At 41.6% G+C, this 19,167-nt stretch overlaps 1 protein-coding gene across 1 annotated transcript in view; it reads left to right on the top strand.

Annotated features, from left to right (window-relative positions):
- The first annotated feature begins 496 nt into the window (after positions 1–496).
- The window catches only part of TSPAN12 (tetraspanin 12), a 66,422-nt gene continuing 47,751 nt past the window's right edge, over positions 497–19,167 (top strand). Inside the window, exons 1-4 of the mRNA XM_068972895.1 lie at positions 497–621; positions 1,572–1,707; positions 16,621–16,703; positions 18,068–18,203. Of these exons, the coding sequence (XP_068828996.1) occupies positions 1,642–1,707; positions 16,621–16,703; positions 18,068–18,203 (285 nt within the window). The 5' untranslated portion in view covers positions 497–621; positions 1,572–1,641. The remainder of the gene's footprint in view (positions 622–1,571; positions 1,708–16,620; positions 16,704–18,067; positions 18,204–19,167) is intronic.

The following is a 19,167-nucleotide window of genomic DNA, read 5'->3' as shown; positions in this document are numbered from 1 at the left end:
AAAACTAGTTTCTCATTGCAGGAACTAAGTTGGGCCACTCCTTCACCCCCCTTCTCAAACACAAATATTTTCATATAATAAAAGCCTGTTTCCCTATGGCTATAACCCAGCCTCCCCTCCTCCGACACCACCATTTTAAAGGGCTCTGTTGCGCGAACGTTTTCAAAGCGCCTAGGCTTTAGCTTTCTCTGGCCCGCGTAAAGGTGAGGCGTCCCTTCGGGGGGCTCGCGACTCGCTAGGGGACAAGAAACAGCCACCAGGCTCGCGGCCGGGCGGCCGGCGGCCCGAGCATGCGCCGAGACTGCGTGCAGCTGGCCCTGGCCGCCGCCGCTGCCTCGTCCGGGCTTGGCGTGGACTTGGGAGGGACAGCGGCGCTGGGAGGTGGCTTAGCAGAGACTTTCCAGCAACTGCTGCCCAGGACTTTTTTTTTTTTCCTTTTTCCCAGGAGGCGGCGACGGCGGCTGGGGGTGTCGGGAGGAGAGGAAGAGAAGGAAGCGTCTCCAGTTTGAGCCAATGCAGCCCTGCGGCTGTCCGGGAGGAGCGCCCCTGCCCCGATGAGCCCCCGCCGTGCTTCCCAGACTGTCCCCCGGCGGGATCGGGGCGCAGAGCCCAGTGCGGACGGTGAGTGGCCGCGCGTCTCTCGTCCTTCCTGCCCGCTGTCCCGCCAGCCCGCCGGCGCTGTGTGCTAAACTACTTAGAAGCTGGCTCCGGGGCTCCCAGCCGCCCGCGCTTCCCCGCGCGCCCTGCCGGGGGCGCGCGCCGGGGTGGCGGGGCCGCTGACGGCGCTGGGCTTTGTGCTCCTCCGGCGGCTGGGAGCGCGGGGTCGCGGCCGGGACCCGGGTCGGGGCCGGGGGAGGGGGGACATGAATGACTAAGCCGGCGTCTGCACAGCTGCACCGGCCCTAATTCCCCTGCGCCCCTCCCCGCCCCCCGCCCCCGGCTAATCCATCATTCCGGGGCCGAAACATCATTTCTCACATTCTCCCAGAGAAACCCTAGTCGCCGGGCGGAATCCCAGCTCAGCGCTGCGCCCCCTCCAGTGGCCCGTGTTCACACCGGAGCTGCGGGATGCGGAAGGGGCTGCGGAGGTGGGGGGCGCAGGAACTGTCCCAATGAGAGGGGCACTCGCACCTTCGATGTCGCGGGCGGCATCTGTGACATCTCCGGGGGGCGGAGGGTGGGTGGTGTGCTTTCCAACCTTCGGGACCACTCGGAGCAGAGCTGTCCCGGAGGGGCGGCGTGGATCGAGGGAGGTTTTAAAGAGCGTCTCATCAGAATGCAGAGGACACCGCCGCGTGTCTCCTGAGAACGCAAATCTGGTGCGCGCATTCATTCATCTAGGGAGACGATCTTTTTTCTTCCCAGCAGGTGTTATCTGAAGCCGGTTTAGAACTTTGGGAAGTTTAGGTTACTATTATAACTTTAACAAGTGATTTGCGATGAAGCGATGTCTAGAATGAAATAGGCTTCGGACCAGACCCTGGACCCGGCTGAGGGCGGACAGAGGAGAGACGGGCGGGGGTTGGGGAGCGCGGTGGTCAGGAGTGTCCTGTTCTCCCCCCTCTCTGCAGATGGCTGCTGTTTAGCCCGTGGGGGTAGGATGTGTTGAAAGGATGGGGCTTCTCTCTCTTGGGGCTCACGATGGCCAGAGAAGATTCTGTGAAGTGCTTGCGCTGCCTGCTCTACGCGCTCAATCTGCTCTTCTGGGTAAGTCAAGCAGCCCACTTGCACCAACAGGTGGGGACGGCTGGCCTCGGTTTCCTGCAGCCACCACATAAAGCGCCAAAGGGCATGGCTAAGCATTAATTAATTACATGCGCTCACACCCTGTATTTTTCGCAGAAGTATATTTTGACCTTTAAATGCCTTTGATCTAGCTCAAGTTCCATTTGTAATTAGAAAAAAGAAATCCACCCCTGGATACCAGTGGCAGTAAAATTAGACCTGAAGTTAATCTAGGGATATAAATAAATGCACGTGCTTGTGCTTGTAGATAAGAAAATTTTGACATACTACTTAGGGAACTGCTTGTTTTCAGGAATTTCAGATAACCGTGCAAGCCATAAATTGTTTCCTTACGTCATCCTATAAAATTTGGTTGGAGCAAGAAGTCTTACTATTTTTTTTTTTTTTGGTTGTAGGAATTCATACCCAGATATCCTATTAAGAGACTGCGTAGAGTTTTCTAGGAGATTCCTTATAGTCTGAAAAGGTGGTTTTCATGTAACTATTTCTAAGTTGGCAAAGTTTTAAGGAATTTTGTGTATGCTTTTGGAAAATCCCATAACCATTTAAGGAAATAAAATACATAAAATTTAACAAGCTCATGGAAATCTTTATGCCTTGTGAGTTAGTGACTTTTTATGCTTTGCAGCCAGGCATAAATGTTCAGTAATTGTTATTAATAATCACATTGTTATTTACAAAACTTATGAGGAAACTATAAAAATTAAAAGTGTTGCTTTCAGAAACTGTCATGTTTAAGCAGATACTTTTTTTTGGTGCCAAATTTGTATTCTATTAATAATTTATATTCAGAATGTTCTGTTGGAATTTTTAATGAGTAATATGTTTATTTGGCTGACCGGCTGGGCTTGAGCAGCTTTTTTGCATTCGGTTATGACATATGGTCTCTAGAGGATGACATTTTGGTTGAACTTATGGATGGTTCCATTTTAAGGTGACAGATTAAGCCTAAGTTCTGCAAGTAATTGGAAAGATATCAAAAGAGGCAACATTTTTTTTTCTCAACATGAAAATTAAAGCATATTTGCCACCTGGAAATGTAAAATACCTAATTGCTCTTATTTGCAGTATTTAATTCTAAAAATGTACATATTTAAGTGGGTCATATCTGCTTACCTAAAAAGTGTTAAGATCTCTAACACTGTGTCTCTAAAATACGTAATAATGGTTACTCCTGTTTACTAGTTTTTCACTTTTCTACTTTATGGTTTTTAATTACAGAATCATCACATTTTTATAACTAAAAGGGAATTTAAAGATGATCTGGTTGAACTTCCTTACTTTGGGTATGAGAAAAATAGATGTAGGTTAGTGACTTGCCAAAGGTCAAATAGCCCATTGGTGACAGTGCCGGGAACAGAACTTGGCTTTCTTGCCCCTAGACAGGGCCTTTACTTGGATGATTGTTGTGTTTGAACCTTGGAATTACTAGGGCATTTTTTATTCGACAAAGAATAATTTTTTTGGCAATTTTCTCAATAATTTGTATCATGTGTATGTGTTGGGGAGATTCAAATCATTTAACAAAAATATAGCCCTTCTGAGTAATGAAATTTAAAACACCTATTCCTTAAATTCCTCCACGGCTCTTTGTGTCCCCAGAGAACGTAGAATGTTATTTCTTTGTTGTTATCTGGTACTTGAACACTCTCACTTTCTGTGTGCATGTTCTGATTTATTGAAATTGCTTCCCCCTTTCTCTAGCCCTTCTCTTCTCCAAATATCATCTCTCTGCCACCAAAATAATATGTGGTAACTGCCTAGAGTGCATCCCTCTGTATTTTTCTTTATTTCATGAGAAAATATCTTTTCTCTTACCTGTCCACATATACCCATTCAGGTACATTCATCTGTACATTTTTGCTATTTTTTATTAGGCTGCTTTTCTCATTTGGCTAGAGTTGCAGGAGTGGAATTGCTATGTGAGAGGATATGTAATGATGACAACCAAATAGCTGATATTTATGTAGTTCTTACTATGTTTGCCAGGCATATTTAGTGTCTCAGTTTCCTAGCTGGTGAAATAGGAATGGTAGTTCCTATATTTTAGAGTTGTTGGAAGGATTAGAGTTGATATACATAAAGCACTTGGACAGTGCTACTTAATAAGAGCCATCGATGTAGCAGCAGTAGCAATAATTGCTGTCGTACCTGCAGTTGTTACTGCTGCTACATAATGATATTCAGTAATAGTCTACTGTAATAAGAAGATTACCAGCTGAGTCAAAGGAATCATTGTATTAGTAATAGTCATTGTAGTAGTAATAGTAGTAACTGTTATTGTTATGACTAATACTACTACTATTTCTACCACTCCTGGAGTCCTTTGATCTAGTAATCCTGTCCTGGGAATCCATCTCCTAGAAATAAAAGTACCCATATACTCTGTTATAGGTACACAACTATTTGCTGCCAACTTGTTGGTATTATGACACCTTTTGACTTCCACCAATCTGAAAAGTTTAAAATATTATTTCACTGTTACTTTATTTTTTTTCTCCTCCACTAGCAGTAAGCTTGAGCATCACTTTATATAAACAAATCATTTTATGTAAACAGATTTTTGTATGTTTTCAGTAGAATTTTTCTCTTGAATTATATATATTATTCTTGTGTTCTCGTAAAGCACCTGCCTTTCTTATCTTGGTTAAGGTTTCTTTTTCCATATGGACTTTAAGATTGTTTTGTACAATTAAAAATATCTGTTGGGAGTTTTGTTGGAGCTGTATGAAACATATACACTAACTTTGGGAACATTGATGTTATTCTTTCAATGAGAAAGCTATGTTTGCAGATCCTATATTTCTTTATTGAATGAAAAGCAGTTTTCTTCCTTGTGCTGGGCACGTTCCTGGACATCCTGAGACTAATTTCTCATCTAATTCTCATAATAGCCATGAAAAACGGGAGTGGAGGAGTAGTAAAGAGACGTTACTCAGAGAAGTTCATTCACTTGTTAGTAAGTTAGCAGAACAGATTCAAAAAAAATTTTTTTTTTTCCTCTAAGCGCAGCAGAAGTTTTACTGTTGGGATTGGTGGTGAATATATTTGCAGCAGAGAAGTAAACATCTTCAGTAGGAAGGGATTAGCTGTCCACCTGCTCATTCCAAGTCCTCCACAGCAGTGCTTCTCAAACCTCCATGTACCTACAAATCACCTGGGCATCTTATTAAAATGCAGATTCTGATTTGGTACCTCTGGGGTTGGGCCTGAGAACCTGCATTCCTAAAAGCCTTTCTGTGATGCTATTGCCTCTGGTCTGAGTGCCAAACTTGGAAGAGCAAGGCTTTAATCCTTGCTTTTAGTTCTTTTGGAATTAGAAGCAGAACAAACCAGTGTGGCATGAACTTGAGTTTATCATGAGGATAGAGAGAATGATTTTGTTCTGGTGTCTGGTTTTGTGGGATTAAGATAACTGCTCTTGTTACCTTTGGGAACAAAAGCTGTATCCTTTTACTTTTCACCTAGCATTTCTTGTTGTTTCTGTTGCTAAGTTGTGCCTGGCTCTTTGGGACCCTGTGGACTATAGCCCACCAGGCTCCTCTGTCCATGGGATCTCCCAGGCAAGAATACCGGATTGGATTGCCATTTCCTTCTCCAGAGGATCCTCCCAACTCAGGCATCAAACCCGAGTCTCCTGCATTGGCAGGCAGATTCTTTACTGCTGAGCCACCAGGGAAGCATTAAACATAGACTAGCACTTAATGTCGGAGAAGGCAATGGCACCCCACTCCAGCACTCTTGCCTGGAAAATCCCATGGATGGAGGAGCCTGGTAGGCTGCAGTCCACGGGGTCGCTAAGAGTCGGACACGACTGAACGACTTCACTTTCACTTTTCACTTTCATGCACTGGAGAAGGACATGGCAACCCACTCCAGTGTTCTTGCCTGAAGAATCCCAGGGATGGGGGAGCCTGGTGGGCTGCCGTCTATGGGGTCGCACAGAGTCGGACATGACTGAAGCGACTTAGCAGCAGCAGCAGCAGCAGCACTTAATGTAGACTTTTCTGCTATTTACTTCCACTATACTGATGTCTTCTCCCCTTCTCTACCAAACAAGAATTTTAAGGAAAGAAAAATAAATTTTATTTGGAAAAACACTGAGGACCTATACAATTTTGGTTTTGTGTTCCGGGAGTTGGATATCAAGCTGATTCTTTTTGGTAAAATTATATCTTGCATATTTAATTTTTAAGTGGGAGGTGTAGATAGACCTGTCTAAGAGGAAACAATTCACAGAGTATTCAGGATCACAGTTGCACCACATTCATTCATTGCTATGTATCTGGTCACCTTGATTTGCCATCTGTTGAGTGGCTCTTTTACTTAAAGAAGCATGAGACTACTTCAGCTGTATTGGAGTGGGCAGAAAGATCTGGACCTCTGAGGTTTGTCATGAGTTTTGTGGGTTTGTAATGGGGAAGGGCACATGAGACAGAGAGAACATGAACAAACTGCCTGAAGAGCTCTTTTGAGACCATGATTCACGTTCTGGCCACCATGGAGCAAGGAAATGGGTTATTTTTACCTCAAATGTATCACACTTTTCCTTTCTAAATGACATATTATTTCATAAGTGAAAGCTTTCCTCCATTTTAAAGAGCTTCTGTGGCTTTATCACATGAGTGTTTGCCATTCTTAGGTGATAATTTTCTGCTATTGGAAATATGAATGCATATGTTCTTTTTGGAAATTCCTGAAATTGGTGAACACAACGTTCCTCACACATGTTTTGTTTATTATTTTCTATAAGTATAATATCCCATCTGTATTAAAGTCTCTTTTCTTACCAGCAGATAGGAGGCATTGTTGCTATAACCAAAGATAGTAGCAAGAGAGAGGAACTACTCTTGGTGAAATATGAAAAAAAAATTTATAAAAGAAAGCTTAAAAAGTAGACAGGAAATCTGGTTCACACTTTTGGGATCCGTACAAGCTAGATGAAAAAAACAGAAGGCTCTATGTTTGGTTTCTTTTTCTCCAGCTCTCTGTAGTGAATCTTAGGTGTTTGACCCATGAAGACCCTAAAGAGGTTCTTGGCAAGTGGGTGTTTGCATTCACACAGTATTTATACAGTCATATGAAAATACTACTTTTAAAATTGATGCTATTCCCCCCGCCCAGCTTTATACTATGAAAGGCATTCCAGTTTACTTTAACTCTTCCTAGGGAATAGTGGGGAGCCCTCCAAGAAATGTCAGTGCTTTTTAAAAATAAACATTAAATAAACTTTAGTCTCAGGGGCAACGCTAATACAATTTTTTTAAATGCAGTTGGCTCAGCTGAGCAAAGACAGGCCACTGCATGCTTCTTAAGGAAGTGTTTCAAGGAGAAGGGCATGGAGGTTTCTTTGGGGCACAGTCTTGCTGTCAGCTGGACTCATAGGCCCCTCACTCATCATCTCCCCTCAGAACAGTCACAGTCATGGCTTCGAAGAAACCATGGTGTAGAACAAGGCCATTCCCCCTTCTTTGACCGGCAGTGTCTATGGAGTAACCGGATCATTTATTGTGGAAATCAGGCCAAGTTTGATAGTTAAGTTAAAGGGATCATCTCTCTTGATAATGATGCCAGGATAACAGGGGTTCAAAGCGGAGCCATCTTGGTCAGAGCAGGATGTATGTCACCTGTCTGCAGGGCAACATGATCTGTAGAAACTATAAAAACTAGTTAGTCAGCACAGTTCCAAGGTGCTATTGATTTATTCAGGCCTAATTAGCAGATGTTCATGCTTAAATGATGCCCACAAGTAATCTCCGGAACTCATTTCAGCCATCGTTTACAATGCCTGCTCCTTCACAGCATTTACCAACAGTCTTATCTGTTTGCTCTTTTCTGCTGCTGCTCCCGCGCTAGAAGGGAAGCTGGTTGAGGCATGAACTGATTAAAAACCAGAGGGGAGCAGGCCTGGAAATGTGAAATGGGCATGTTCCTGGGAAGTCCTTGCCTTGGGCTACCAGCTTCCAAATGATCAAAAACTGATTTACCTTTACATTTTAATAAATAACAGTTAGAGTCTTTTTGTGTTTTAAGAAAAAAGGGAATTTTAAGAGCACCTAGTTCAATTTCTTCATTTTCAACATGAGTGAACAGAGTTTCTAAAAGTTTGAATTACTTGTCCAATTTCTCTGTAGAGATAGAAATGTAACTAAGTTCCCAGTCTCTGTTCCCCATTCTGCTCTCTGCTAACAGATTTGACATAAAAAGAGAAGTTTAGGTAGGTGGCTTTAGACATCTGTCAGCCTTGAGCAGAAATGACTGGTGTTACTGTCACTTTATATGAGATTATATATTATGTGTGTCAGACAGTTGAAGGATGTAAATGGCTGTTTTTTGACTGTGACCTTACTATTTGGTAGAAACTATACATATACATTTCATAATAAACTCTGATTTAGAAAACTTGATTTTCATTTTTATATGATTAGATTCAAGCAAAGCCAGTATGTATCAGCAACATAGCACATTTCATTTTTATAAATATTTGTTGAGAGCTCACATTTTCTAAATGTTTTTGCAAGACAGAAGGTGGCAAAGGACCTGCCAAGTAGTACATTAAATATATTTCTTTAGAGTAATATTTGTGAGGACTTTCCTGGCGGTCCAGTGGTTAAGACTTTACCTTCAGTGTTCAGGGTGCAGGCTGGATCCCTGGTCAGGGATCTAAGCTCCCACATGCATTGTGGCAAAAAAAACAAAACAGAAAACAGAGGCAATATGGTAACAAATTCAATAAAGACTGTGAAAATAGTTCGCATAAAAAAGAATCTTAAAAAAATAATATTTGTGTTATTTTCTGAATATTCCTTGAACTACAGTTAATATTTATTGGAGAAGATGTAAGGAGCTATGAGTCGTGCTACATGTGATAACTACAATGCACTAATAATTTAGTCATCATGAATGGCAGTTGAAGAATTATTTTAAGTTGGAAAATTAGTGGACAATAGCATTATTAGTTGGAGAAGGCAATGGCAACCCACTCCAGTACTCTTGCCTGGAAAATCCCATGGGCAGAGGAACCTGGTAGGCTACAGTCCATGGGGTCATGAAGAGTCGGACACAACTGAGTGACTTCCCTTTCACTTTTCACTTTCATGCATTGGAGAAGGAAATGGCAACCCACTCCAGTGTTCTTGCCTGAAGAGTCCCAGGGACGGGGGAGTCTGGTGGGCTTCCATCTATGGGGTCGCACAGAGTCGGACACGACTGAAGCGACTTAGCAGCAGTAGCAGCAGCAGCATTATTAGTAAGGAGTCCTAAATTACTTGCATAATTTGTCCTTCTGGATTTAATAACATCAGGATTAGATGTTGAGGTGACCGAATCTCATTTTAGCTTGGTTTCTTGCTATAGTATGTACTGTATTCATTGTTACCATTATTATTTTCTCAACCCTAGTGAGTAAAGTCGTTCCGAGAATTGAACTGTTCTCATACACTTAACGTGGCTGGAAATAATGTCATAATAAAAAGCAGCTTCTTTTCAGAATTGCTTGCTTTCTCTGAAATCAAGCTTGTGTTGGTATTATTTATTTTGCCTGATAACTCTAAGCACAGTTGTGACACTTGGATAACTACAGTGAAAAAAAGCAGTTGGGCAAAGTAGAATACAACGTTTGTAGTTTAAAGGACTTTTGAGAACACTTAAGCCAGCTTCTGACCTGATATATAAATCTTTGATCATGTAATGTGGCAAGCGTCTCTCTACTGGAAAACTTCCAGTGATAGAAAGCTCCGTTCTACTTAAAGCATCTCCTGATTTTGCTGAGCTTCTCCATTAGTTAGCTTATCTGACAAGTTGAAATCATCTTCCTTTAATTATGTTCTCATTCATTCATCTAACATGTAGCAGGTCTCACTACTGGGCCTGGTACTCTGTTGTGAGAGGAAGCTAGAGGCAGTGGTCTGTGACCTCTAGTGGATGAGGCAACAATAGATCAGTGCTCTGAAGCCTAGACAAGAACAAGGAGGGAGCTGGAAGAAAAATCTTCATATTTGAACTGGTCTTTAAGGATAAGGTTGCTCTGCTCCTGAGATGGACAGGCTGGGGCAGAATTGCATTTCAGGCAGAGGGAACTACAGGGACAAAGACATAGGCTCAGGAGGTCTGCAGCGGTACATATCAGAGAAGCAGAAGCTGGACTTTGGTCATCCAAGGACAGAATGTGTGTGGGAAGGAGCTGGCAGGAAATAAGTTGAAGGAAGAGGTCAAAGGGTAACTGGAGAGGGCCCTGTGTGTCTGCTGCAGAATTTAAACTATATTCTCTAGGAGAGAGCTGGAGGAAGTCGAACTGAGAGATGGCAAGGAGCCATAAGGGGCAGCTATTAGAGCTTTATAAGCAGAAGAACTTGATTTGCGTTTTATAAAGCTAACTGAAGGGTGAATTTGAGGTGAAATGCATGGACTGGAGAGTCCTATTTAAGATGATTATAATTGCCTGGCAAGAGGTTGAGGGCCTGGACTAGCCAGAAGTGGCAGGAAAGGGGGAGGAATTCACCAGACGTGTTGCAGGAACAATCTGCAGGATTTGAAAGTAATGAGATGTAGACTGAGGAAGAGGGAGAGGTTCAGGCTGCCTGCCAAGGTGCCAGTGAATGTGACTGAAGCATTGATTATACCATTTACTGAGAAAGGAAGAACAGTGGGAGGGACATACACGTTTCCAGAAGAACGACGATGAGTTCAGTTTTAGAGATGTCAGAAACAAGAATGGCTGTGGAAGTTCAGTAGATGGTTCTATTGCAAGGCTGCCTTTTCCCTCCATTTGTTAGACCGTCACAGAGTGGAAGATTCCATTTTTGAACTGATTTAGGAGTTGTCTCCTAAACTGACAGAGATTAAGAGAAAGCCCTGAGGTCAAAAGTGGCTTGAGATAGTAATAGTATGTAAAAGAATCCTGCTCTTTTTTCATCCCTGGAATCCTCTATGGAGTCAGACTTGCTATTATAATGTTTTATATGGGAGGAAACTGAAGCTTAGGAAAAGTTAAGTGACACACCCAAAGTCATACAGATGGAAAGGAGCAGAGCTGAACTCAAATTCAAACCAAGACTTTTGGATTCAATGGCATCTCATGGTCATTGTCATCAAGACCACATGACGTACAAACAGTGACCTCTAGGATCTTTGATCTGGCCCCTGTCTGGCTTTTCATGCCTGCCCTGTTCCGGTCTCCCTTCCTTGAACACATCCTGCTGCCTTCCACTCTGGGACTTTCTGACTGGAATGTTCTTTTCAGCCCCCCTTTCCCTAATGAACTTGATAATTATCCTTTAGATCTTAGCTGTCTGGAGAAGGCCCTTTGACCCCATGGACTAGGTCAGCCACCTTAAAACGAGTTTCTACAGTAACTCTTATTATTCCTTCCTCTTACTTAATTATAGTTTACAGTTACACATTTATGTCTCTCATGAGTTGACTAACATGTGACCTCTTCACTTAGTACAAAATTTCAACATAGATTTAAGAGGGTGCCTGCTATTGCCAATCAGTATATCTCCAGTTCATTGCACAGTCCCTGACAGAGAGCAGCTGATCAGTATATATTTTTTGAAAGAAAGAATCACTTCAGAACCATGCTTTTAACCATTCTACCATATTAGAATGTTTTTGAATATGTTGTTTTTAGAAAAAAAAATTTTTGTTATGAATGGATGTTAGTTACTCAGTCGTGCATGACTCTTTGTGACCCCATGGACTGCAGCCCACCTGGCTCCTGTCCATGAGATTTTCCAGGCAAGGATACTGGAATGGGTTGCCATTGCCTTCTCCAGGGAAGTTATGAATGGAAGTACTGTTTATATAATGACAACCACTGATACTATATTATGCAAAATGAAGAATCTGATCATTTATTGCTACCTGTCTTGAAAGTGAAAGTGTTAGTTGCTCAGTCATGTCCTACTCTTTGTGACCCCATGCACTGTGGCCTCAGTCCATGGAATTCTCCAGGCAAGAATACTAGAGTGGGTATCCATTCCCTTCTCCAGGGGATTTTCCTGACCAGGGATCAAACCCAGGTCTCTTGCATTGCAGGCAGATTCTTCACTGTCTGAGCCACAAGCCCTAATACCTGTCTTAGAGCTATGATAATTGAAAATTGGCTCAACAGCCTGTGAGAAATTAAAACATGGAGAAATCAATATCAGTTATTATTCTGAAGAATGGTAGAAGAGAGGATTATTGATAACTGCCAAAGAATTAAGGTGAATAAATAAAATGGCACAATGGTAGAATTTCCTGACCTCCTTAGACATATAAGTTATTTGAACACCCACATATAGCCAAGTAGAGGGAGACCATTTAGCCTCAGATTTAATCAAATGGTCCATGGTCCCCTGCTAGCTCTGTGTGTTGTAATAGGTTCTGTGTAAGGCCAATAGATCAGAAGATAACTGTCATTGAAAATGGCTTCTCTGGTAGCTCAGCTGGTAAAGAATCCACCTGTAATACAGGAGACTTGGATTTGATCCCTGGGTTGGGAAGATCGCCTGGAGAAGGGAATGGCTACCCACTCCAGTATTCTGGCCTGGAGGATTTCATGGACAGTAGAGCCTGGCAGGCTACAGTCTATGAGGTTGCAAAGAGTCAGACATGACTGAGAGACTTTCACTTCACTTCACTTCACTTCACTTCAAGGTCAACAGATCAGAGGATAACTGTCATTGAAAATGTCGTGTGTTATACTTAAAGATCCTAAGTGACAGAGTACAGTTCTCATCATGGTGGGCCAAGAGGGGAAGCATGGGGTCCATCACAAGGCAGGGAGAGAAGGGCTCTGGGCAAGTACTTTTACTGGGGCTTCTTCAAGAAGGAACTGGCAAGGCAGGGTAAGTAGGTTTCGGATTGGCTAATTTGAATACTTTCAGCAGCCTCTTTCCCTAGTTGTCTGGCACGTGGACCTTGTGGTGATTTGGGCAGGTGTAGAGTGGCCTGGAATGAAAGAGCTTGATAAAGGAGTGGTTGGGAGTGTGGGCTCTGGATTGGTTGGTTTGTATTTAAAAATGAAAACTGTGTTCCTTGGAGAAGGACTCCTCCTAAGGGCAGGTAGAAGGTGGCCAAGGCAAGGTGACTCAGGCATATTATCGGTTTGTCCAGACCACGATGTGTCCAGCATGAGCATGTAGAACGATGGTAAAGCATCGAGTTTACAGAAGCTAGAAGCACAGTTAATACGCTGTGACAGAGCCCCTGGGAACTTTTATTAGGTTTACAATCTGTTCTTCACTCCCAACAGGAATGAGGATGGTAATGTGTGTGTGCTCACAAGTGTGTCACTCAGTCATGTCCCACTCATTGCGACAGCCTGCCAGACTCCTCCAGACAAGAATACTTGAGTGGGTTGCCATTTCCTACTCCAGGGGATCTTCCCAATGCAGGGCTTGAACCCAGGTCTCTTGTGTCTCCTGCATTGGCATGTGAATTCTTTACCACTGAGCCACCTGGGAAACCCATACAAAGTATTTTTGAGGATGGTAATAACTGGCCTAATTCTCCTCTGAGCTGTGGTCCAGAGGTTCTTAATCTGTTTTAGGCCATTGAGCCCTGAGCCTTCATTCAGCAAGGAATGCTCAGATTGAGCCTGGCCACGACAGACAGATGATCCTCGTGCTACTCTCTGCTCCTCATCCCCTTTGAAAAAGAAACCCTCAACTCTACTTAAGCTCCTCCCCTGGTTGTGGAGCATAATGCTTCTTTCTACATTTGGAAGGTAGTTAGTGACTAACTCTGAAGCTTCAGAGATGAAGGCCTGGATTTGAATCCAGCTCTACCATTCAGAATCTGCAAGACCTTGAACAAGTTTTCATGTCACATTTTACACTGTAATTATCTAGAAGCTCCACAGAGGCGGAGATCTTGCTTCTTTTAGGCATTTTTGGGTCTGGGACTCTCATACAGGGAATACAAGGCAGATGGTTGATGCTGAGTAAATGAAGTCGTTCCCCTTACCCTCGGTTTCATTTTCTGTAGTTTCCGTCAGACATGGTCAACCGTGGTCCTAAAATAGTAGATGGAAAATTCCAGAAATCAACAATTCATAAGTTTTATGTGGTTCTGAGAAGCAGGATGAAGCCTCCCAGGGTCAGGCCTCGGATGTGGCTCATCCCTTTGTCCACTGTAGCCGTGCTGCAGATGAGACTCGCCCATTAGTATATACAGGATTTGAGACACTCTGTGGTTTCAGGCATCCACTGGATTTCTTACAAGATATCCTCTTTGGATAAGGGGGTATCTACTGTATTTGCAGCCAGATGAAGACACATAAGGTTACCAGTTGATTTTCCAGGCAGGTGACTATGTTTTACTGTACAAGAGGCCACAGAGCTCCAGGTGTTGTGCTTACCTGGGAGCCCTTATTGAGAAAGCATGTTTTATGGCCATTCTTGGAGTCAGTAAAGACTCATTCCTGTCTTGTATGTTCATTATTTCAGCATTTAAAGAAAACTTCCAACATAATGGTAATTAATGTTCATTAAGATGCCAGAAATTATTAAAAATCAAATTAAGCTGAAATTCACTCTATTGCACTTAAGATAAGGCACATTTGAGAAAAATTTCTGAAAGACCTTTAGAACTTAGGCTTAACCTTCAGCCTTTAGAAAAACCTCCCAGGAAGACTCGTTTTGAACATATTCTAGCTAGTAGCTGTTTAATTTTGTTTTTTTAATTATGGACAATTTAAAATGCACAGAAGTAGAGAGCACAGTATAATTAATCCCCAGTTACCCACACAACCTCCACTTCCCACTTAACTCCCATGCATCATGATTATTTATTAAACCATTCAGCACGTATCTCTGAAAGGTAAAGATTCTTTTAAAAAAGTAATACCATTGTCATATCTATAATAATAAATAATAATTTCCTAATATTTTCAAATACCCAGTCATGTTAAAATATCCCCCATCATCTCATAAATGGTTCTTTGTGGTTGGTTCATTTAAAGCAGGATCCAAACCAGGTCAACATGGCCTTGGACAATCTCTTTTAAGTTAAAAGTTTCACCTTACATCTTTTTATTCCACTTGCCAGCTTTTTTGTTTTTAATTGGAGTATAATTGCTTCACAATATTGTATTAGTTACTGCTCTAGAATAAAGTGAATCAGCTGTAAGTATACATATAGCCCCTCCCTCTTGAGCCTCCCTTCCACACCCCACCATCCCACCCCTCTAGGTCATCACAGAGCACCGAGCTGAGCTCCCTGGGCTATACTGCAGCTTCCCATTAGCTGTCTGTTTTCCATATGGTGGTGTATTTATGTCAAACCCTATCTCCCAATTCATCCTGCCCTCCCCTTCCCTTGTTGTGTCCACACATACGTTCTCGACATCTGTGTCTCTACTCCTGCCCTGGAACTAGGTTCAACTGTACTATTTTTCTATATATATGCATTAATATATGATATTTGTTTATTTCTTTCTGACCTATTTCACTCTGTATGACAGACTCAAGGTCTGTCCATATCTCTACAAATGACCCAGCATTTTAAATTAAAGAAACCAGATCATTTGTTCTGTAAAATTTCTTACATTTTTGATTTTGTCAATTGCATACCCATGGTGGCTTTTAACAAGTTCAAATCTGTTCTCTGTATTTCCTATAAACTGATAGTTAGAGCTTGAGGCTTGATTAGATTCATATTTGACTTTTTGGTAAAAATACTTCAAAAGTATCTTTGAGTACTTCTGATTACAACACATTGGGAGATATTATCTCTGTTGTCTCTTTTTGTGATGTTAAGATTGATCAAGGCATCTGGTATTTTATGTCTCCATTCTAAAAGTCCCCATCAGGGCTGGTGGTCCAGTGGCTAAGACTAACACAGACGGTTGGAGTTCTATCTGTGGTCAGGGAACTAGATCCCACAAGCCACAACTAAAGATCCTGTGTGCCACAACTAAGACCTGGCACAACCAATAAATAAATTCAATAAATATTTTTTTAAAAGTCCCCATCAGTCTTTCACTTAATGCAGTAGCTCTCAGCCTTGTACTACCTGTTAGAACATCTGTGCAGCCTTTACACACTTCCAATGAACAGGCTCCACTTCCAAGAATTGATTCAGAGTGGACTTGGGCTCAGCAATTTTTTTAAGTGTCCTGGGTGATTCTGATGTACAGACAGGACTGAGAGCCACTGACCTGATAATTCTGGCAGTCATTGAGGATCTTTGCCAAGAGAGCCATTATTTCAGAAAAGATTGTCAAATAGTGATATTCTATCTTGCTTTCTGTACATATTAGCTGATATTCTTCTATAAAAACTTTCATCAAGTCTTTGGTTCTTTCTCTAGTTTGTATGGGAAAAGTTGAATAAACACTGGATTCTTATCAGTTTTCTGAATGATGAGTTGAATATCTAATATCCTCCAAAGCTGGTTAGTGAGTTTTGTTTAAATATTTTTGTGAATTCATAGATTTTAGTTTATTGGATGTTTTAACCATTGCAGTTGTTATTATTATGTATTATTTTGATGGCCAAATTGTTTAACTTTAGCCAGTGGAATTTCTTTGAAGTTAGTGTCTGTGACTTTGTGGACATCAGTAGTATTTTATTGCTTCCTTGCTTTTACGTATGATGTGTTTTAGGCTCATCTTGTACATTTGATAATTTAGTTGTTCTGTGCAATTCCTGTCTTGGACTTTCTAATAGTTCAGCTCTCTGTGTCCTATTTAGTGACATTCTATTTAGTAGCTATGATGTGATTACAAAACAGAATGGCAGATATTTATAGTAAAAGTAAATTTCAACAGGTGGTAAATGGTCATTAGGAAAATTATGTAAAGAAAATCCTCAATATTTTGTTGTAAGTCCTGCAGAGCATGACGAATAAATGCTTGGTCACCAATTTGTAATTTTTTACCCGCAGTTAATGTCCATCAGCGTGTTGGCTGTGTCTGCTTGGATGAGGGACTACCTAAATAATGTTCTGACTTTAACTGCAGAAACAAGGTAGGTTTTATAATTAATGATTGAATTCTTTCATCAGGGTTTCCTCAGACACTAGTTTCTAAGTAACTTTGCCCTCACCTGTTTAGATGGTAGTGCTCACCCCGGATCATTTGGAAAGTTTTTCCTGCCCATGGTAACACTTGTATTTTCTAGAATTTTCATTAAGGTATACTGCTGTTTGTTGGAGAAGGCTTGGCACCCTACTCCAGTACTCTTGCCTGGAAAATCCCATGGATGGAGGAGCCTGGTAGGCTGCAGTCCATGCTAAGGGTCGGACAGGACTGAGCGACTTCCCTTTCACTTTTCACTTTCATGCATTGGAGAAGGAAATGGCAACCCACTCCAGTGTTCTTGCCTGGAGAATCCCAGGGATGGGGGAGCCTGGTGGGCTGCCGTCTATGGGGTTGCACAGAGTCGGACACAACTGAAGTGACTTAGCAGCAGCTGTTTGTAGAGGACACCTCTGGTTATGGTGATACCACCTGCCTGTCTTGGCAATGTTTGAACCATGCCATATTTGTTACAATGGACAGCACAGCTACTTTTCCTTAAGAAAATAATTGCCAACTTTTTTTTGCCTTCATATTCCTGAGCTAATGAAAACCAAACCCCACATGTCATTTTCTTACCCAATTTCAAGGATTAATCCACTAACATCACATATGGCAAACTACTTAATGTCTCTGAGCCTCATTTTCTTCATCTCTGAATGGGAATTATATACCTCTGAATTTTCCTAAGGATTTCTGTAAAGTCCTTAACATGATGGAGCTTAGTAAGCACTTAGTCATGGTCGTTTTTTGTTATCCTAGTTATTACCCTTACTGTTAAGGCTCTAGTTAATCATTTTTCATGGTTTTTGAGCAGAGAAGGCATCTCCCTTCCCTCTTTATAATACAGACCAATTTCCCTTTCCATAGCAGCGTTTCACATCTTTGGAAAAGTGCACACTGCATGCGGAGTCCCAGATCAGAGAAGAGTAGAGAGTCTTCTCAGCTGGGAAATAGTGAAACGTTTCATATGATTTCCTCATGAAAGTGAAGTCTTCAGTGCTAATATTAGATGGACTTTTTAAACTGGGGATCCCTATCTTATATTTTAAATGAGCTGAGATAGGAAGTTTTTTTTTTTGTACCACGTGTATAAAAAACTAAACCAAACAAGATAAAAAATAAAACAAACAAGCAAGTTGGTGATGGTACAGTGCACAAGTCAGTTGTGTCTTGTGCTATGTCTTGGGTGCCTTTTTATTCTATTTATAATATAAAGACTTAATGAAAGTATCATAGGAGAATACCTGCTTATGTGTGCAGAAAGCAAGATGGGATATTGCTGTTTGACCATCTTTTCTGTTCTTCTTTCAGGGTAGAGGAGGCTGTCATTTTGACTTACTTTCCTGTGGTTCATCCAGTCATGATTGCCGTTTGCTGTTTCTTAATCATCGTGGGGATGTTAGGATACTGCGGAACAGTGAAAAGAAATCTGTTACTACTTGCATGGGTATGGTGTTTACGTCTCATCTTTATTGTGGTTAAACAGACCAACCAGGATTGTATTATTGGTTCATCAGTGCAGGAGATTACATGCGTAGGGAACTGTGAGAGCAGTTCCCTAATCTGTGGTCATTGTTCAACATCCTGTGAGAAGGGAAGTGTTCTTTCCATGAGAAATGATGTCAGTACAAGTGTTTGCTGTGCTCAGAAGATGAGGTGTAGAAATATGTACACTATTTAATTATTTCACTCAGGCCACGTGTTGACATTTTCATTTGAAAGTATGAGATTTTTTCTAGTGTCAGGAACCTTATTACTACTCCAATAAGCCTTTTGGGACTTGAACTGAGATGTTATCATGGAATTCTGATTCTTTCTCTCCTTTCCTGTTGTAAACAAATGCACCACTTAAACCCTTATGGAATTCAGGTGGTGAGGTAACAGAAAGAAAGGCATCATAATCCTAGTGCTACCTTTACATATGACAACCCACTTTTTCTTGCCTGGAGAATCCCCATGTACAGTGGAGCCGGCAGGCCACAGTCCACGGGGTCACAAAGAGTCAGACACGACTGAGTGACTAAGCACCAAGCACCTTTACATAGGTTAGTGAAAAGAAGTGAGCCTCAGTTTCCATAATCCTAGTTTTTTTTGTTTTTTTTTTTAATTTGGGAAGAATTGGACTAAATTACTTCTTAAATTCCCTTTAGTACTCCATTTCTATGATTCCAAAATCTATGATTAGATTTTTAGCTTAGAAACGAGCAAACCCTCCTTTAATATGAAACATTTGAGTCAATTAAAAACACAGTTTACATATAGATTTTTGAAGATTATTGAGTGTATAAAATATGTTAGTGGTGTCAGGTAGTTGAGACTGCTAACGTGATTGCGGACATTTCAGACTCCTAAAAAAGCAATTTATTGAGTATATCTCTTTCTTTGCAGTAGTTCTCAATGGTATCTGTGCA

Source organism: Capricornis sumatraensis, chromosome 5 (genome assembly GCF_032405125.1).
Source record: "Capricornis sumatraensis isolate serow.1 chromosome 5, serow.2, whole genome shotgun sequence".
NCBI lineage: Eukaryota > Metazoa > Chordata > Mammalia > Artiodactyla > Bovidae > Capricornis > Capricornis sumatraensis.
Note: the sequence above shows the minus strand (reverse complement) of the source record. Positions and strands in the feature narration are given on the sequence as shown.